Source organism: Solea solea, chromosome 10, assembly GCF_958295425.1.
Source record: "Solea solea chromosome 10, fSolSol10.1, whole genome shotgun sequence".
Lineage (NCBI taxonomy): Eukaryota > Metazoa > Chordata > Actinopteri > Pleuronectiformes > Soleidae > Solea > Solea solea.
In genome coordinates this window covers 25,178,057-25,200,224 of record NC_081143.1, presented here as the reverse complement: position 1 = coordinate 25,200,224, position 22,168 = coordinate 25,178,057, and the positions used below count along the sequence as shown (strand labels likewise).

General features: G+C 41.1%; 1 protein-coding gene across 1 annotated transcript; it reads right to left on the bottom strand.

Moving 5' to 3' along the window:
• Nucleotides 1-1,266: 1,266 nt before the first annotated feature.
• c1qtnf6b (C1q and TNF related 6b) lies at nucleotides 1,267-17,238 on the bottom strand. The gene is made up of 3 exons (XM_058641711.1): nucleotides 17,100-17,238; nucleotides 9,887-10,079; nucleotides 1,267-3,045 (listed from the first exon to the last, which is right to left on the bottom strand). Exons 2-3 carry the CDS (start codon nucleotides 10,065-10,067, stop codon nucleotides 2,498-2,500), a joined length of 729 nt encoding a protein of 242 aa, XP_058497694.1. The 5' UTR covers nucleotides 10,068-10,079; nucleotides 17,100-17,238; the 3' UTR covers nucleotides 1,267-2,497.
• Between the last annotated feature and the right edge of the window lie 4,930 nt (nucleotides 17,239-22,168).

Here is a 22,168-nt window from a genome sequence, read left to right as displayed (position 1 = left end):
TAAGTCATGTTTTAGTCTGACTAACATGTTTACATGTAAGTCCTGTTTTAGTCAAACTAACATGTTTACATGTAAGTCCTGTCTTAGTCACACTAACATGTTTACATGTAAGTCCTGTTTTAGTCAGACTAACATGTTTACATGTAAGTCCTGTTTTAGTCACACTAACATGTTTACATGTAAGTCCTGTTTTAGTCAGACTAACATGTTTACATGTAAGTCCTGTTTTAGTCACACTAACATGTTTACATGTAAGTCCTGTTTTAGTCAGACTAACATGTTTACATGTAAGTCCTGTTTTAGTCACACTAACATGTTTACATGTAAGTCCTGTTTTAGTCAGACTAACATGTTTACATGTAAGTCCTGTTTTAGTCAGACTAACATGTTTCCATGTATTTTTTAGGTCCTGTTTTAGTCAGACTAACATGCTTATATGTAAGTCCTGTTTTAGCCCTGTCTAACAACAGGATTTATTTTCAAAACAAGCCTCAAAGAAACACATTTCCTAAAAAGTAGTTTCGGGGTTGAGTTACACTTTAAATGTTTTAGTTGACCTTCAGTTTCCATCACATAAAACATTTTATTTAAGACTCCTGCTAAAATTCAAATGACCACACTAAGTAAGACAAACCTAAATAAGGCTGAGTGAGTGAACTAAACCAGTGTTCCCTTTTAACTGACTTCTGTGCATGTTGGAACAGCTTCCACTAGTCTGGGCTGATGATCCGGGAACAGGGCTTTGTTTCCCCATAAAGCTTTTCACATCTCCACTCAGAGCTTAAAGTATTTATAATGCTGCAGCCTGCCTTTTTCCGTCTAGCAAAAGCCTCCCTGAGGACGACATTACAGCTAATGGGAGAGATACGGCCAAACAGATGGAGGTGACGTGCGGCAGAAGGCCATCCACTGTCTCTGACAATTTGATATGGACTTTTGATTGTTCAGTGGCCAATTTTGAAGGTTAAATCACATATAACCCCCATTTCCCTCAAGTTTAGTGGATCAGTTGTGAGCCAAATAACTCCCACACTGGATAATGTCAGTGAAGAATTAGATAGTTGAGTAAGGGTCAGAGAAATGTGCATATATATCCTTTGTGGTGAACATGTGACATCGTAAGTGAACACACCTGGCCACTGGTGTCACGTGAAAATCATGAAAACGTTTAATTTCTTACGATCAAATGTCTTTTGGCTGTTGAGCGATACACAACAAAGAAGCACTTAGTGAGTGAAGGAGAGAAAAAAACACACAAACACACAATCCAGCTTCAACAGCATAGCACAGGTATTGTATTGAGTTATAGACAGCCAAATATACAGCTATTTACATCAACTGCTCTGCAGTTCAACATCTCCAAGAATTCATGATATTTAACCTTTTTCTTTTAAATAATGCATCCCTGCATTTGATAATAAAGCACCACAGTTGTTTTTTTTATTTATTTCGATATGTTGGGATGTGTTCGTGTTTAAAGGGTCAGTTAAAAAACGACAACTACACAACAGATAAAAGACTCAGCACCATGAACGTGAACGTGAACGTGGAGGAAGGGTGTGACACATGTAAGAGTTAATTTCCAAAAGAAGGAACCTGAGTGGAATGGTTCCACAACTAAAATGTAGCTGGTGATGTGCTGTCATACACCTCTAGTCAAAAAAAAGCAATTATTATAGTAATACTTATAATTAAAAAAAATATCAGAGGGACAAATGGAATGACACAATTCCAAAAGAAATAATTACTTTTAAATGCTTCAATTACCATGATTTAGAAATAATTTATTCCACCCAATTAGACAATAATTTGAACCGGGTCAAGAACTTGTGGGGCATGTTAGGAAACCTCTTAAATGTTCAGTCTTTATGTAGCATGTCTTAGCTGCAAGAATAGAACGTTTAAACTATTTGCACAGTTACACACCCTCACTATAAGCAGGGCAAGGCAAGGTTTCTTTTTTATTTTTTAACTGACCCTTGAAGTCTTCTGAAAGGCACCACGTAAACATGTGTTTCAGCTCTGACAGCAGCCACCCGAAACACATTAGAACCATCATAGCAAAATTGCTCTATAAATGATTGCACATTTGTTATTTTTGTGATTCCTGTTAAGTGAAAGAACTTTTTTTCTTTTCTTTTACACAAAGTCCCTGAAAAGAAGGAATAACTAGTACAGCACAGAAGTACAAAAGACATTTGGCTTCACACAACAGTGTAATTCTAATACAAGGACACATTCTTTCCTAATTGTGTGCTGCATTACCTTTATTATTTTAAAATTTCTTTTGAAATGGGCAGTCCATGATTTTGGAAACCATGGTATGTAGCTCTCTGGGATGAAAGGAAGGAATTTTAAAAAAGCACCAAACTTCCTCAAAAGTAGTTCTTTCTTGGGGCAAAGCAGTATCCATGGCAAAAAAAAAAAAATACTAACAATAATCCACCTCCGAGATTTTTCTTTTTCCAGACCTCCTGTTATTCTGTCTGTCGTATTTTCACTGGATGCTCGGTGCCACTAGGTATCCATTGAAGGTGATGTAAACATCCACGTCGTCGCTGTAAATGGCGTTCTCCCGCTCCCTCTTGTAGAGTCGCACCCACACCTCGTCGTTCAGGGCCAGGTCCAGCATGACGCTCTGACTCTGCATGATGGACCTCTCACTGGGCTGCGCATAGAGGATCACCTGCTCCTTGTCGTTGTGCATCAGGTGGAGGTAGGTCTCCTTGAAGTTCCAGGTGTGGATGTTGACGTTGAAGAAGTAGATCCCCGGCACGTAGCAGTAGAACTTGCCCTTGAACATGTTGAAGTGCTCGTGAAGGTTGACGAACACCGTGTCGAACACCAGCGCCTGATAGTAGTCAATGCTGTGCAGGGCCTTTCGGCGTCCCACTGAAAAGGTCGACTGAGGGATCTTGCAGGCGTCTCCGGGGGCCCCTGCCTGCCCTTTGCTGCCTTTAAGGCCTAGGGGTCCTCGGAAACCAGGAGGACCCTCCAGACCTGGTTTCCCGGGGGTACCTTTGTCTCCTTTCTCTCCTTTATCACCTGAGGAAATTAGATAAAACATAGTAAGTAAGGCTTTATTTATATAGCACATAATACGTGCTGCACAATACAAAAGATCCGTGTGGAGTTTGCATGTTTTCCGCATATAGTGTGTGTGTATTTTCTCCAGGAGCTTTGGTTAATTCATCCATCCATCCATTTTCTACCACTTTGTCCTCCACATGAGGGTCGTGGGAGGTGTTGTGCCAATCTCCAGTGGTTAACTGGACACCTTAAATTGCTCGCAGGTGTCAGTAAATGGTTGTTTGTCTCTAAATGTTGGCCCTGCAATGGACTGATGACCTGTCCAGGGTGCACCCCGTGATCTACCTGTGGAGGATAAAGGGGTAGACACTGGACGGATGGATGGATTTACCACTAGCATTAGATGGAAAGTATATTCTTAAGTGTTGAATGTTAAGGTAAGAAGGCTAATCTTAAGTGTCTTTGGACGTCTTCAGACTGTTTTAAGTGCTGGAGCGGAGTACTAAGGTGGAGGATCAGAGTGATCTGGAGGTGGAGTGTGGTTGGAGGAGTTCTGAAACACACAAGTTTATTCTGACTAGGAGCCAGTGTGGGGACGCAGTGATGGGAGCGATGTGCGATCTGTGACTGGTGTCATTGAGGAGCCTGGAGTGTTTGAAAACAAAAGAGAGCTGATTGTCTGGAAGATGAGGGGAAGGCACGGCAATTATCTCATTGGGAGAAGATGAAGGTGTGGATTAATTCCAGGTGAGGGCTGTGAGAGCTTGGACTTGAGTTTGGCCAGGTTTCTTAAGTGGTGTTGACAGGTTTGAATTAGTTTTGTGGAGGTTGAGTATGCCAATACTTTTTTTTTTTTTGGGGGGGGGGGGGGTTAAAAGGTGTGTTGTTTTGCAGTTTTTTAGTTGCAGATGGTTGGGTAACATCCAGTCTTTGATGACTGTAAGGCAGGTATGAAGAGTGTAGATGGTGTTTGTGTCATCGGGTTTGCAGAATAGATACAGCTGTAGCTTGCTGACATGAAAGTGGTGAGAGATGCCAGTGAAATGAGAGAAAGGATTGGGCCTTAACTTGGACGTTCTGTGTAACTGTACAATCATTTTTAAATCATGATTAAGGGAATTTTGGCTTCTCACAAATGTGATGGTTAACTGAAAATATAAATGCAACAGAATGCAAAGTAAATCAAGTGTTGCCCGTATCAAGTGTCCATCACAGCTACTGCTGTTCCCAGACCATGCAGCTCCAAATTTCCCGGATGCAGTCTAGATAAGTAACACGTCAAACGATGGGTATACAACACATAACCAACACACACAACCAAACTGTACTGTACTGGAGAAACAAAGATCTCTCTCTGGATATGTGTCATGAAGAGTGACTGAGAAAATGTAATGTACGAGCTCTGTCACACCACAAAAAGTAAACAGAAAACTGTCAGTTATAGTTATGGTTACATGTATTCCGGTCAGTAACTTTGTTTGTATCATGCTTAAATCCCTTAAACCCCTTCAGCCCTTTCTTGGTGCCGGACACGGACCAGAGAAAAAGCGATCACAGCTCTGTCAGAGATTATATGCTAGGCCTTAAGTGTGGTGACAATTCAACTGCCTCTGCCCCGTCCCTTTTGTCCATGTGAGTTTCAGAAGGCATTTGCGACTGATGCTCGGCAGCCATGGTTCAAAACAAGTTCATTTGTGCACACGTTAGAATTAGTTGGATATGTTGTTATGGACCTTATTTGCTGTTGGCTCTCTTTTCCGATGTCACATCACAACAGGCTCTAAAACTGACTTTATGAACCGTATATCCAGTGCAGTCTAAAATATGTCGAGTTAAGTGAACAAGTGACAGGTCTTAAACATCATCCTCATATCAGCTTGGAGCAGCTGTGTGTGAGCTGAGAAACTGCTCCCTGGACAATAAACAGATGAATGTATTCCCGTTCTTTCATTTCTTCACACGCTGTGGAACAGAAATGTTTTTGCAACGTGTCGAATTCAAAGCGACATGTTTGTTAAGCCTGAAAATCATGTCTTGTAAATAAATGTTTAGGTTTGGATGACATAAACCTTGATGTTGGCTTAGTAAAAAAAAAACATTGCGATTCTGTGTCCAGGATGATGTTTTGAATCCCTGCAGAGGGGTCATAAGTGGAGAACGGGCTGGGTAAACCACACAGGAAGAGGCCACAGCACTGCCCTCGCTCGCCATAACCGACATTTCCTGAAGACCGGAGGTAAAGATAGCCTCAACCTCCCCAAACATCCACAGTGACCAGTGTCCTCTGTAAAAACCCCCTAAGGAGAATTACAGCAGTATCAACAAATAACAGCTTAGCAACACTTGATGTCCATATAAGGGATTAATCCTTCATTCTGACATCCCATCACAACAGCATGGACACTTTCTAACCCCGCAGGAACTTTCTCTTCTCTGTGTCACACGGCTTCTCCACAGCAGGCGAAGCGGGTGATAACTGAGTCGATCATGTCTTCGTAGAGCATGTGCACAAACTTCTTTACAAGACATTTGTGCACGTCAATTTGGTTTGAAACAACACGATACTCGCCACAGTTACCAATTTATGATATTGGGAATTTCTATTATTGTAATTTATCAACGCTCCATCCCTTTCTCCCCTGAATCTGATTGGCCACCCCAGTTGATTGACATGTCACGGCACGAAAGGAGCCAGTTGCATTTTGAATCCTCCTGTACAGTAGATGGCGCTATGTACCACCAGTGTTGCCAACTTGGCGACTTTGTCGCTAAATCTGGCGACTTTCCAACTCCTCCTAGCGACTTTTTTGTCAAAAACAACTAGGGACAAATCTAGCGACTTTTTCTATATATATATATGCAATTATGCAAATTAGGCAATGGCGTCATTTAGCGACTTCTAGCGACTTTTATGACAGCCAAACGCGACTTTCCTTACTGAGGAGTTGGCAACACTGTGTACCACAAAGAGTTGTAATCCACCTTACAAGGAGAAGAAGAAGAAGAATCGCTACCGAAGAAGAAGAAGAATGAACAGCCTCTAAAATCTCTAAAGTAAGTTTCACGGTGGTTGCCTAATAAGTCACTGTTTAAAATCGGAGATTGTTTTTTGTAGTTAAACTTTGCTATGGGCATTAAGACGAGAACGAGTTGTCCGTGATAGGACAAACCCGCTAGATATTATTTACATTAGAGGAATGAAAATAGCAGACAATGAGCCAGCTAGCTGATTCATGCTAGCTGAAGATGCTAGCTAGCCTGTCAACTAGCTGAAAAGTTTAAATATTAAACACATCTCTACAGTGGTCTATTAGCCCTGACATTGTGTAATTGTGAGGCTGCGAGTTAGAAGACTGGCTTATTTTTTCATAGGTTCAGTTGGGAATGAAATGACAGGGTGACATATGTGACTTCTTTCTTTACACTTTGTTCTACTTAGACCAAGGATAGTTTGGCATCCATGACAGTACAGTGTTTTTTTTATGTGAAAATGGTTTTTAATTCATAATTTATTTTTTTGAATGTGTATGTACTTTCATTCATGTAAAAATTGTGTCATTGTTGAAAAATGTCAAGTTGTGTGTACATTTTGTACATGCTTAATATATGCTTAAATATTCATTTCAACAGACAAACAAATTGTTAGAGAAACAAATTCATTGTCATAGTCCGTGGACCCCCTGAAAAAGCCATGGCCACCCCAAAGATGAAAGTCTAGCCTTACTTTTTGTTTTAAGTTAAAAACTGTACTTTTGAATAAAATCACAATACGTTACCACAGTTACAGTCCATAACAGTGGTTTTTCAGCTGGTGAACGCCTCAGGTCTGAATTTTCCATTAGATCTAAGCTCCCAGTCCACACACGCATCAAGGAAAAAAAAAATTCAATCAGGCGTTGGAGCTCACTGTCAAGTAGACAAGTGCAAATAGGGTTCAAAACAAGCATTTTATAGGCCCCATAAAAGACGTTACAACTTGTACAGTTTGTACAGTGAACCAAAGACTCAGGAGAGGCTGCTCACACCAAACAAGAAGAAATTCAATACCCCCTGCAGTCCATGGGGACAAGTGTCTTGTAAGACATGGAACATTGGTTGTTGAATATAACAGCCATCTTAAGATGAGATGACGTGAGACTGATGAGCACATTATGAGACACTGACGGCAGCACACTTAGTATTTTACACAGTGTGAGATTGAACACAATCTCATGAATGTAGATGAGTTGTAAGAACACAACATGACTAAGAGTTTTGTTTTCCAGTGAGTCAGTGGAACACTGAGTCTGTAAATCCTTAAAAGTGTCATTATTCAAGTTGTGTGTGTTTGAATCTATGTATGTTTTTAGGTCCAGAGCCTGATTAAAATGCCTGGCCAGATCCTCCTTTTATTACACAGCTGAAAGTCATTGTCACTGTTAAGCATGTGGTTACTTCAACTGCCCCAAGAGCAGCACTCTGACTTCAACACACCTTAAGAAGTTGACATTTTTGACATGGGGGCCATATCCACGGGGAATTCCCTATTAGAACGTTTTCTTGATCGTTTTTGTTTTCCATAAACATGGCATAACGTCAAGAAATGTCTTTGTGAAAAGGTTCCCTCCTCCCCTTTCACATGCCCACATTCCCTCCAGCTAATCAGCCTCAGTGAAGACACCTGTGGCTGCTGACCTGAGCTCAGAGTCTGGCTCATTACAGGTGTGATTTAATACTAAGACTAAGACATTAAGCTGATTTTTTTTCTTTTTACCTTCACAGTTCATGTTTATTTTCATAGTATTATTGTATATTTACTTGATAATATTCTACATGTTTCTGTTACAGGATGTAACCTACTTTTACCTATATATGCAATGGACCAGTCCAATTAGGGAGGGGCTTGGAGGACTATAAGAAGCCACTGAGGCGGGCTGTGAGGGGGCAGAGGGACTGTGGGAGTGTGTTGGGAGGTTGTGTTGAGTCATTGTGTTGAGTCATTGTTTTAAGATGGTTATACTTGTCCTTTCTATATGTTTCTTTTTGGGGATTTTTGCTTTTTCTTTTGTTTTACTGCCCTTTTATTCTGCTTGAATATTTTCCTTTTATTCTCATTTTTCAAGAAAAACACCTATTAGTTATCTCTATAGTGCTGCAAGCCACATGAAGGAAAAGTCCCCAGTGTTTGTAACTTTATAACCTGTAATGTTAGTCTTTATACACAAATAAAGAAAGAAAGAACGCCAATTCCATGTGGTTAAAAAGCTGAAATGATACAAAACAAATGCAAACGTTTTCAGGGCTACATATCTTGTGGAAATTACTGCCCTATTCAGATCATTTTTAGGGTCTTAATTGTCCAAGGAATTATATTATTCATTGGTATAATTTTTTTCCCCCGGTGCCTTAAAAACGGTGTGCCTGAATTGTGTTATGTGTGTGTTTGAAAGACATGTTCTTTTTGTTTTTTGTGGTTATGCAATTGGACCAAACCCCAGGTCGATCCTGGGGTTAAAACACTCTTGGTATGTGCTGTTATCAAAGGAGCAGCAGATAAAACAATAGAGTGATGACGCATCACTGTTCTGGCTGTGTTGGCTGCTCTGACTCTGGAATTAAAGACACATGTTCTCACAAATCTCTCGCTCCCTCTCTCGAGCTGTGGTTGTGTAACAGTTCGACATTTGAAAAACTTGTATTTTTAATCACCCTGTCTTTTCTTGCATTTGTCCACCTCTTTACCTCCTCAGGGTTTCAATATGAACTTGCAAACCCAAATGAAAGCGTTATATACAAACACACAACCAATCACGCACACTTCTATGTAGATGATCATCGTCTCTGTCTGACCAATCATTTTCAAATACATGTGATTGTGATTGATTATTCAAACTCTTAGTTTACCTCTTAAACGGCTCAGAAACAGGAACACATTGGGGATTCCAGATATTTTAAAAAAAAGAAAAGAAAAGGTTTGGGAAGCACTGGCATACAGAGTCAATGACTCAGTGGGAATTTCGCATCACTTGCACCAGGCAACCAATTCGCAACAATTTGCTTCACCGATTTGCCAAATAGCAAACAGAAGGGTTCAGAAAGAAATAGCCCCTCATCCTTTCCTCTATTTTAGAGAGATTGGGCAAATTGTCAGTCAGTTACTCTGATACTGTGGCCAAACGAGTCATGCAAAATTAGCAAAAAAAATGCAACTTAACAAATTGAGGTCCTCATGATTGCCTAACCCTTTGGGAACCTCCCAAAGGGATCATTAAAGTCATCTGTCTGTCTGTCTGTCTTTAACTTTTTTTGTTGTTGCTTATTTTAACCAGAAAATGTCCTGTGAGTCGGTGCTTTTGCCCATATCTGGCAGTTACTTACAATTTTCTGCATGTAAACATGGTGCATAAACAATTAAAGTTGAGGAAAAACTGAATTTATTTAGAAAAATCACTGCAGTTGTACATGAACGCCAGATTTTGCGTGTTAAACAGTATAACACATTTAAAATAACATTTGTTTGAGTCTTTGTCTCACGCTGATTCTCCGGCAATTACCATACCACATGTTTGACGTGCAACTTCTCAGCTTTCAGAAAACGCTGGAATTTTGCGATAGTACAAAACAGCTATCTCCGATGGCGCGTAATTACGACAATGCAAAGTCGTCTGGGATACGATCGGTGTTAAAGTGTTAAGTTTGGTCTTAATTACATTAAGTAAAATCATCTTCGGTCATCTTTGACCTGTTTGCGAATACGTAGCTATCTCATGAGCAAGAAACACAAATGTGTAGATTAGACTGATTTTACACATGTTATTTTTTGTTAGTTTGCGTTTAGCAAAGTAAAATGAGTTACGGTTGACTTGTTAGTTCATACCTTTGAGGATGGTCATGTTGATGACTGTGCGGACCTCTGGCATCTGGTATTGACCTGTGGCCGCTGACGGCTCCTGCTGATCACAGCACCGCCTGCAGTGTCTGGTCGGTGGCCTGGACGGGGAGGGGACACAGCAAACCAGGGGGAAGAGCAAAAGCAGCTTGGCGCCAACCACCAACATGACTATGACAACCTAAAGAGAAGAGGAAACAAAAAGGAAGAAAAGAGTGAAGTTATTGGAGTTGAATTAACTCTAATGTGTCATGATAGGTTTATGACTTCCAACAAACCACATCGTGTCTGGGGGAAAAGAAAACGTGTGACACATGAGGATGGAAAATGTCCCTGCCAGGTTTTGGAAATAAAAAGGTCCAGACATTGAAACAAGTCAGGAGGTTCTATTTAAGAAGACTAGCAAGACTGAATACAAATAATAATAGTGGGAAGTGGTTAATTATTGGGAAGGTAAACTTTGAACTTGAAGTAATTTGTTTGGAACTGAACTTTGAACTTGTTCTGGTTCTTCACAGCAAGACGGACCTAGGGTTACACGTTCGATTCCCAGTTCCTCGATGGTCTTTATGTGCAGAGTTCAGGGATTGCTCAATATCACTTGACATTTTGGACGATATACTAAACTATGACATTTTTGTATTGAACGTGGATGGAACATCTCTTAACGTAGCTTTCTACCCCATTATACCGCTGTAAACTCCCTCTTCTTCGGCCACGTAACTTCCATCCAAGTTTTCCTCATTTATTTGCACAGCGCCACCGGGAGGAGACATGAAACTGGCATAAATTTGGAAATACGTCACAATTTTAAAGTTCACTTGGCTTGTTTTTTTTTTTACATGAACAAAAAGGAAAGAAAAATGGTCTATTTTGTGACTTCTGTGCAATTATTGCTACTTTTTTAAAGCCTGAATATGTGACTTATAAACACACACCCAGTGTATTATTTGGCCATTTACCATGGGCGCACTTGCAGCACAGATCCATGCCACGTGAGCACTAAGGGTTAACATGCTAAGGTCTCAAGTGTCCTCATCAAGATCTGATTGCTATCCGATCACAGTCACATCCCCATGCTACCTGTAAAAGATTAGAGTACTAGATACTGGATGGATTGGTGGGTATTTTGAACTTGTCCTCTCCAGACAAGCAAGATATTGTGAAATCCCGGAGCTAAAACTAAGACTTTGTCTGACTTTGAGGTTTATCTCAACACGAGACAGAAATCCTCCGGCATTCCCGGGGACAGGCAAGACATTTAATCACTTGCATCAGTCAGTGAAGTTCATCATACAGGGGGAGACTCTTGTAAAAGTTAGCAGACATGCACGTTTCTCAAACAACAGCTGTTTCGATATACCAGAATGCAGTGCAGCCAAGATGTGTTATTGTGGTTATGGCTAAATTCCACTGTTCACAGTGCCGCTAGCCAACTATTGTAATGTTTATTCTTAAAAAGCATCCGCACTCTCTGGCAGTTTGGATTCTGAAGGTTAAGCAAACACACCAGGAAAGTGCATTTACAAGACTACAATAAACATCGATGAACTCCTGGCACGTGACACGCGGATAAGATCTCACTCACACATGTAACGCGGTAGATCTGAGGGATTTTCCTGGTGACGTTGAAGGAACAAAACAAAACAAGACTGGGATGAAAGTGAAAGCCAGAGATTATAGATGACTGCTGAGATCCCGAATGGGATCCAGAGGTTTTCAATTCAGCAATGCATGAGAGCAGGTGAAAAACGATATGCTTGATAGAAAAGGATTAAGAGGCCACACACACACATACACACACCTGAGTGGACTGGATATAAGAACATCAACAGTGATTTGATACCCTCAGAATGAGGATACAGACATGCTCACACATTTTCAAGGATAGTGTGTGCTGGTGCTCAAAGTCCCTTGGAATGCTTCATGTATGCAACACACACACACACACACACATATTGTGAACCTGTAAACCAACATCTCTTCCCTTGTCGACCTTAACTTTTGCCCTCACACGAGTCCTCATGGAACTGTGTGAAGTCAGTTTCATAACGAGGATAGAACAGCTAACACACAGCCACAGCTTAACACTGATATTAACTCAAGATGTGTTTATTTCTTGGATATTTATGTTGGGATCAGACGGCACAATATTATCGTCTTTTATGATACGTATGATAAATGGTTTGTATTTATATAGCGCTTTCTATCTTTTGCCCTTCACCCATTCACTCCCACTTTCATACAGTGCATCTATGTGCAGCGCATTTTCTATCACTCGACTTTACTACCTGTTCACATGCAACTTGGGGTTAAATATCTTGCCCAAAAACACACCGGCATGTAGACTCGCGGAGCCGGGATTGAACCCACAACCTTCCAGTTAAAAGACAACACTGAGCTACCGTCGCCCATGATGGTCACCATGTCAGATTATCAATCAGAGTGGCATCGGATTCTTGCCTTGTCTTGTTCGAGGGGAAACTGGCAACACAACAAGTATGACCCTGACCCATCACCATTCACAACACTGCTTGAGTTCATAGGTCATCAGGGAGGCGGGGCAAAGAGTTGGCAGTCATTACACAATGGGTTTCTGAAGAGCTATTTCTCGCCAGCGTTTTTGTTTTTGAGACTTTGTCGTTGTAGTCCCATGAGGAGATGTCAAAGAAGCAGAGGTACTGTTGCCAGAAACTCAACAAAACGTTTTTCGGGGTCATTATTCCGTCGTATATCTGTATGTTACGTGGCGCCTATTATAGCATGTATAGCAGGAGATGTCGAACTCGGCAGGAAAAGAGAAAGAAATTCTCAACACATCATCGTTCATCGTTCCCGAAGTTCACATTCGGGTCCGACACAGGAAATTGGTGTCGTCTGATTCTGCCATGACATAAACGCTGACCATAACTCCGACCAGCCAACCCCAATTAACTGATACACTGCTATTTGTCCCCAAATGTAGGCTGTCATAAAAAAATAAACGACACCTCCAAAAAAGAGCACAGGACTTTCCTCACTTCAAGCCTCGAAATTCCACACATTCTCACACCAATCGTGTGAAACACAATAATGTGAAGAAAAAACAAAATCAAACGGCCGCAAAGAGAACAGTGGAGAGAAAAGTGATGAACGAGAAATGTCCCGGGGGCTTTTACAGTGATGGATGAATGTTAACATCTGAGATGATGGATGAAGCACGACTCTGAGGAAAAAAAAAAATGAAATGGGCTCAACCTCTGCCTGCATATTTCTATCCAGCTACTGATAATAAAACATTATAATACGAGTTATAATCCCAAACGGCTTTGCTGTCAAAGCCAGCCAAATGTCAGAGGATATATTTCTGCAACATGTTACATAAATTGTTCCTGATTTATTTTTCCCAGTCATTTTTTTTTTTTTAATAATAATCCTAGTATTGCTGTTGAGTTTTCACAAACTGCAACAAGAGACGGCCTCACTGTCAACATTCCATCAAAACAGTCCTGGACCGTCTGTCTGTCAGTGAATTTAATAATTGCATGTTTTGTGTTATTTCTGGCAGGGGTGGAGTGGGTGGAGACAAGTGTCAGGGGTGACGACTGACAGACGGATCGCAGCAAAAGTGAAAGGGAAGGTTCCACTGGACACAGGAAGCTGAAGATGGAGCTGCAGGGCAGGAGGAAAAGAGGAAGAGCACAGAAGAAGGTGCTGCACCACTGTACTAGGTCCCTAACGGAGGGGTTCCAAAAATGAGGATGCTACGGATTGGTTGTGTTGGCTTAAGAGTCTCCAATTAACCCAGTTGACTCCAATCTGCATGTCTCCTGCCTGTGGAAGGATGTTTGAATCCCTGACCTGGGATTCTTGTTGTGAGGCACCAGTGTCAACCCCTGAAAGCCTGACTAAAGCCAATAAGCATCTCATTTGAGATTATGAGTCTGAAACGGGTGCAGTCACCTCCCACTTTCAAGAGGCGTGACCAACAGACTTGGATCGAAAATGCCTCTGTACGCAATTGATAGAAGAGGGCTAAATGGTAAACATTTAGCCCTCTTGGGAAACATTCCATGGGAATATACAGGAATTTATGAGAATTAACAGGAATAAACTGGACTCTTTTTTTAAAAAAAAAACAAAAAACAGGACCAGAACATGTCCTGTAACTAAGTGCTTTTGCCCATTTTTCCAGAATAACTTCCAACATCTGGCAGTTATTCACAATTTACCGCATGTTAAAACACGGTTTTAACAATTTAAAATGAAGAAAAACAAGTTTATTTAAGGAAACACTGCAGTTGTACAAAATTTGAAATTTGAACAGTATAAAACATGATTTTTTGAGTCTCTCAATGTGCAAAAACAGGCCAAAAAATGGAAAGGTGTTCTCTTCTCTGTCAACAAAAACACTAAATCTCCAGCTTCCTGAAACAGCGCGAGTGAAATTACCGTAATAACCACACAATGGCTTTGACGTGCAACGTACAACCGTGTAACTGCGGTGATGCAAAAACGTCCTTGTGCAAACGCGTCGTCAGTGATACGCTCCGTGTTAAAGGGTTAAATAAAGCTGGTAAATAATCTAATGTAGCATAATCTTGTTTTTTTTTTTTTTTTAAATTTGATGCAAAAACTGTAGTACTTACTACAGGGCTCTTTTAAGGCCACACCCCCTACAAGCACTGTGCATTCCTCCCTCCATCACATGCACAGATGATTTCTACATAACGTCCACACTGCAGTGCATGTCTATGATTAAGCTATAGCAGCATGTTGACATCTGCATTTAGCTCCCTGTATTGCTGTGTGTTAAGACAGTTTAAAGTGGGTTAATCACATTTCTCTCAGCTGTCGTGTGAGTTCCTGGGCTGCGTCAAGTATTTTCTATAGTTTTTGTCGAGCATAAAGGGAAAGGACACTAATATCATCTGCTGCTCGTCGCCAAAGGAACTCTAGCACACAACATCTGCTGATACACCACGTCATGAAATATTTGGCTCACAGCTTCTCCCCTTATCAACTCCGAACGCAGCATGCTGACACCCTGCTTTCTCAGACATCTGTCAAACATGCTTAGACACAGCGTTTGCTTTGCTTTAACATCACACACGGCGGATGTGCAACATATGCTGCATGAACCTATGAAGGAGTTCACTTATTTACTGTTCTGCCATGCTTTAGCAAACAAGTCCTCTTTGGCTTTAATGTGTGGCACAAAGCTTGCACCGAGGAAATTATTTAATGGGGGTCAATGAAGCAAATGACAGAATTTTGAAATTCAAAATACCAATGTTGTCAAAGAAATACAGCCTCAGCTGTGCGAGAATAATAATAAAAAGGAAAACAGAAGAGACGTTGCAGCAGATTAGACAAGGTTCTTGACAATTGTTCTTCCTCAAAGATCATTGACAACAGAAGTTCCTGAATTCCAAATGTTTTTCTCTCTTTTGGCAGAGATGGGTTTGCCATTTTTAGACCTGTCTGGTTTAGATTTCATTTTTTCAATTCCCATTTCTATTATCTACATGGTGGGATGACTGATATAATGTCAATCATTTGTCTGCAGCGTAGCACACTAAGGCCTTATTGTCAAATTTAAATCATTTATTTAGAATATGAATCTAACAATAACCAGTCAATTGAAAACAAAGTGCGCTGTGTTGCTCTGAAGGTCCAGAAATATGTTTTTATGGCCACTAAATCTGACCTCTGACCTCCAATAACATGATCATACATGGAAGGAAACAGCTTTGTAGTAAGATGTGACTTGCTTGGGATTCTGTACTGTGGTTCCAGTATGCTAATTAAATGATTAAATCATCGTCACATGTCTGACGCTACAAACACACCTGTATAGCGCTAGTTATCACTTTAGCGCACGTTGTCCTGTGCTACGTTCGCATTGTCGGCAAAACTCACAACAAACCCAAATATACTAATACCGAGTGGGAGAAGGTTCGAGTTCGGTCGATGTGTCGCCCATATCGGCAGTTGCCATGGTGATTATTAGTTGGCAGCAGCTTCAGGTTAGCGGGAGAAGCTAACGTGAAGTCACGTTACAATTCTACGTGCGGTCGTAATAAGATATCATAATAAAATCATAATTCAACCTGATCCACTCTGCAAAACAGGAGACAATGTGGTCAAAGTCTTGATACTCCAAGACCGATACAGTGCTTTTTTTCTTTTCTTGGTTTAATACTTTTAACTTCATAGAAATGTCCTTGTGATGTAAAATACACAATTTCAGACCTAACACTTGTGGGCTGCTAGTTACTATTTTTTTTTAAATTGTTTACAATTCACTGTCACTTTTTTGTAAACAGACCTAGAGCCCCACAACATACACACACACACAGGATTTTTTTTACAGCAGAACAACATTTAACATCAATATCCGTTTTTTCTAACGGGACAAGAAGACATTCAAAGTGAATCTAAGACAAAGCTGCACTCGGAGCACACCTCAGATGGTCAAAAATGCTTCTAGGCTGTATAATTTGAACTCTAATGCGATTTTACGGTTAGAAGTTACAAGTTACAGCCTTTAAGCCATAGGCATATATGTATGCATCATGATAACTTTTGTTTTGTTGCATGGATATGAAAATTTTTCATGGGTGCACCACATGGGTCCCACAAACCCCCATTTGAGAACCACTGCATGAAAACTTTTACATCCCAGACTAATTTTATCTCATCATCAGCCCAAAGACGGTGGTCATGATGGTCAACATGCAGATGATGAAGCGCGCGCGCGCGCGCGCACACACACACGCACGTGCAGCAGTCATAATGAAATCATCTGAGAGAAGCCACGTCTACAACGCCAGAGCATCAGTTTTGGCAGCTGCAGCCCGGATGAACCATGAACGCACCCTTTTGCAGCATTAAAGCACGCAACGCGCAAACACCCACACACGCGCACATAAGCAACGTGCACGTCCACATACGTGTCAGTGAACGCGCGACAGGCAGCGTGCACGCGCGGCAATGTGATATAACACAAAAAAGTGCTGCTGCTGAGTTGGCGACTTGTGAATAACTTCTTGTGCGCTGCACGTCTCTGCAGGCACACAAACGCGCCGCCGCCGGGTGTTTTCTTGTCTTCTCTCTCCCCCTCTCTATCTCTCTCTATCTCTCTCTCCCTCTCTGTGTGTCATTGACGCAGAGCCGCGAGACAGATTGTCATAAGGTGGTGGAGGTCGCTTTTTCTTACCTGGTGCAGTTTCACACACCACAGCAGAAGAGGAAGAACAGACTGCTGGTGTCAGGAAGAAAGGAGGAGAAAACTACTGAGGAGAAACCTCTCTTGCTCTCTTGCTCTCTCCAGGCACGCTCTCTCTCTCTCCCTCCCTCTCTCCCTCTCTCTGTCTTCACACACTGATCACACACACTCTTGAAGAACATCAAAAGTCTCACTCACTCCCCCTGTAATGTCCCCATCTCCTCACTTCTCATGAGATCTTCCCTGTTCCTTCTCATCCTTCTCTCATCCCTCCTTTGGACTCCATCACTAATTAGGTTAATTAAGAGTATAGGGCTGCATCTCATGAGTATTTCCATTGTCTATTCTTCCCTGTATTTTCTCAATTAATTGATGGGTTCAGTGAAGGTTCATATATGTTGTTAAAGGATGATAAGAAGAGGATAAGGGAGAGGAAGAAGAAGACCCTGGAAGAAGTATGTTGACCCTGTGACAGACAGGCAACCCCGCCTTTCGCCCTATGTCAGCTGGGATTGGCATCAGCTGACCCACAACCCTCATGTGGTGCAGCCTAAAAGGGCACATGTCACTCCTCTGTTCAGTGAGCTCCACTGGCGACCGTTAGCCGCCCGCATCAAATTCAAATCACTGATGCGAGCCTTCAAAGTGCTCCATGGGTCTGCTCCCACCTACTTAAATACTCTCATAAAGGCTTATATTGCCCCTCGACTACTCCGTTCATCAAAGGATTGTCGTCTGGCGGTGCCAACACCCTGCACAAGACAATCCAGACTCTTTTCATGTGTCCTACGGAGCGCTACCAGAACAGGGGGCGTCCCTGTCTATCTTCAAGAAGCTCTTGAAGACCCAACTCGTCCAAGAGCATCTTCTGTCCGAGCACATACCTTAATCCCTCCCCTGCGCGATCTCCTTCCACACTTGGATCCACTTTTATCCTCTTTTGTAAGTCGCTTTGGATAAAAGTGTCTGCTAAATGCTTAAATGAAAATGTGGAGGTTACATCGCTAGACAATGGATCGATGATCTGTTCATGTGACTATTACTCAGTCATTGACCTCCACGTGAGGGTTGAGGGGAGCTGGAGCCTAAACAGTCAATTCAGAGTATTTTATTAATCTTAATTAATCTGGACTGTGGGAGGAAGCCAGATTACCTGGAGAGATCCCACACGCACACAACAGCGAGAACTTGAAAGGCCCTCAGTCGAACCAGGGTTCGAACCAAAGACCTCCTTGCTGTGGGGCAACAGCACTAGCCTTCTGTAGATCCCACAGAAGTGATGATATTTACGAGGGTCTTGAATGCATCTTGTTAGCTGCTCCTCTCCCCCTGTATGCATACATACTCACTCTTTTTGCTTTGAATGCTCATTCCTACAATGTACCACTATGACCCATTTCATCATATAGATTGTGACAAGAGCATTTTTGGCTATACTATAACATTACTCCTAATATTACATTGAAATGAGCCAATTCCAAGATATATATGTTTGATAAATGATTCAAAACTTAATTGAATGCATTTGTTATTACACATGTATACACATACGCTCTTTGGCCACTTTATTAGGTACACACTACACTTAATAAAGCATTAGAAGAGGCACAGAGTGTGTTCTTCTGCAAACCTATTTCAGTTGGTAAATTAGTCTGCTCATTCTCTTCTGACCTCTGGCATCAACCAGGCTTTTTCTCCCTGAGAACTACTGTACAATGGGTCATTTGTCTAGTTTGGACTATTCTCTTTCAACATTGGTTATGGTTGTGTGTGAAAATCCCAGTAGAGCAGCACTTTGTGAAATACTCTGACCAACCCATCTGGCACCAACAACAATGTAATTCACTTAAGCCACTTTTCTTCTGCTTCTGTTCTTCAGTTTGAACTTCAGCAGGTCATCCTGAACATAAATATGTGCCATAATCTCTCAGATGATTATATATTTGTGTTAACGAAGCAGCTGAACCAGTAGACCTAATAAAACATCTATGTGTGTGTGTGTATTTTATACATGAATCAAATTTTCACTTATCCAAATACACATAAATGTTGAGTAAAAAGCTGCTCATTTATTTGGCAACCCTAATAAAATCTTTCACAACCCATCTCTGCCTCCTGACCCAGTTTCTGGGAATGACTAGATTAGGCATTGTTTTGGGGTTTATGTAATGTAAGAAAATAGTTTTAAATGTGGATGGTTGTTTCCCAAAACCTCAAAATGACATTGTCCTCAAATGCCTTGTTTTTGCCCATAAACCAAAGACATTTAGTTCATTATCACAGAGGAAAGAAACCAGAAAATATTCACTTTTAAGAAGTAGGGAGAGAAAGAAAATGATAGAACTTATTTCAGACATGATCTCCAGAAAATGTCTGGACATTCTTTAAGGAGAAGAATATCTAGGAGTTCTTGGAGCACGATTGGCAGAACACTCGCTTGCTGTGAATCGTTCAGAGGTTCTAATCTAATCTGGGACAACCTTTGCAGCCACTTATGCTCTGACACATGGCCTTGTTTGTTCGTTTCACTTCATATATCTGACATTTGTTTATTAGACTTAACCCCTGCTGTGAAGGAAGCTTCAGAAAGTGAACATAGAAAGAAAGGGCATTGGTCCAAAACTTATTTGGGCTGTAGAGTTTTAACCCTGTTACAATTTTTAGACTTAAGTCAAAGCAGCAAAACACAATGACTTGCTTAATAAAATAACGGCAAAAAAGCCACAAATGCATGCATGATCAGAGGATTAGCTTCCATATGGAAGACAATATTATCCACATTTATGTTTATATTGATTAATGGAGCCTTATGAAAAGGGGGTGTGTCTAAATTCAAGTTTAGCAAAGACTCGTTGGAAGCAACACAAGCAATGATTGTACGGCTTTTGAATTTTAATTCAAAAACAAAGGGGTAAAAAAGAGACCGAGAAGAAATCCAAACATGAGTAAATCCTATGTGTAGCTGAGGACCATAAAACTTGCCTCTAATCTGGATTATTTTCCCTGCAGACATCACAAAGGCCGACCAAGTGCAGTATTTTTTCCCCCTAGATTGTTTTTTTTACCAAAGAGCCACAGAGAGAGAGAGAGAGAGAGAGAGTTATTACTGACCATGCTACGATAAATCTGGAGTACAGAACTACCAAGTTTATTCAGCTCTATAATTCTGAAACCTAACTCTTACATAGACGGGAATCTTTCACTTCTTATATTAGAGGACCCTATAATTTGCAATAGCAGTTTTAAATCGAAACAATTCAAAAACAAAAAGTGTTGGAAATTAAAAAAGAAAGCAATGGGAAATAAAACTATCATGGGGGTACAGTCTTGAGGACTTGTCCTGTCTGGATTAACCCTTAGTGCTCACGCGGCATGGATCTGTGCAGCAGGTGAACCCATGAATAATACACAACTCCTTGTATGGTTTGTGTTTATAGGTTGCATATTCAGTCTTTTAAAAAATGTGTTTTTTTTTCTTTTCTTATGTGTTGTTGAGTCAAAGTTTAGCTTATTTTATATTCCATTTTTAGCAGTGATATAAAGTAGCGATAGTTCTGCATAAGTCACTAAAATAGAGCGTTATTCTTTCCTTTTTGTTTTTAAAAAACGAGCCAAGTGAACTTTGAACTGTGACATATTTCCAAATTTCACAAATTCAATCTGATTTTAAACACTTTTTAGCACTTTTTGCTCATTATTCTGCCCACGAGATAATATGTCTTCCACACTTACCAAGATGCCTCGCCAGTAAAATAAATAAACACATGAAATGTGGACAGGGAGGGGGCTCAGCATCTGATTTTTAATTGAGTTTGACACCTCTGGCCTATAGGTTGTGCTGAAAAAAAGGAAATAAGACACTCTATCTTGCACATTCTTGTAGCCTCTGTATGTTTAAACATAGTAATGGAAAAAGGTTCTAAGGGTTAATCTCACCTGCGACACCTGTGACAATTACCCAGTCTCTGCCACCTCATCTATGAATTCACCCAACAGCGTGTCGGCCTTGTTGTTTTTGTTGACTCCGCCTTTAGCCTTGTGATTTTTGGATCCCTGCTGGTCCCGACTGTCGGCCTGTGGACCCAACAACTTCCAGTAAAAGACCATTTTGACAGGTCACAGTAGGAAAAATGGCAGCTGTAAATAACCAAATGAATAATGGCTTACTGGAGTTCACTGTACAGCAGGATGTTTTGGTCCCGAGTCTGAAGAAGCATTAAAGACTTTTACAGGTGTATACACCTATAGCCGGACACATAAACCTGTGAAACGGAAGCAAGCACGACTTCTTCTAACAAGCTAAAGATCCCTTAAAGACAATATAAAAACATGCCCCAGGTCTTACAGCAATATTATTAAAGTTTATGATCCACCGAGGGGGGATTTCCATGTGAAGAAGCAGAGCTCTGTGATCTATAGTCACTCATTTATTTTCAGTAGCTTTGGCTCGAAGCCAGCTTTGTTTTTTTGTTTGAACCATTATAAAGAGATGGCTGTTACAGTTTAAACTGTCTAGTGAAGATATTTGTTCCAGCTGCACTTGAGTGCAGGGGCAGTGAGCCGAGAAACAGAAAACTACACCAGCTTCCTCCCACTAATGGACTTAGATGATGTCATGGGTTGTTTAGAACTAAATATGTCACTGTTGTCTCGTCTAGAAATGAAGTCCTTTATATTCTGTGTCGTTCTTTTGCCTGTGTTTACAGCTCCTCTCCCAAATGTTCCCATGATCTCTCGCTCTTAACCCTCCGTCCACGTCCTTGTCTCTGTCTTGAGGTCTAAACATCAATCTCTCGGTCTGTCCTCCCTTCACTCTGGGCTGTGTCCTGGCTCTGTGCTACTTGTTTTGTTTCCTGTTGGCCGGCTCTTGCTCGGTGAGCCAGCCTGACGCCTCTAAGAGGTGAAAAGAGAAAATAGAGTAAAAACCCTGCAAAGAATGGCAATGAAATCCGTGTGTGTGTGTGAGGTGGGAGCGTACATTTCTGTTGTGAGGACAAAATGTCCCAACCAGACCTTGAAAGATGAGAACAGAACCTCAGTGTGTGATCAACGTGGAAGGA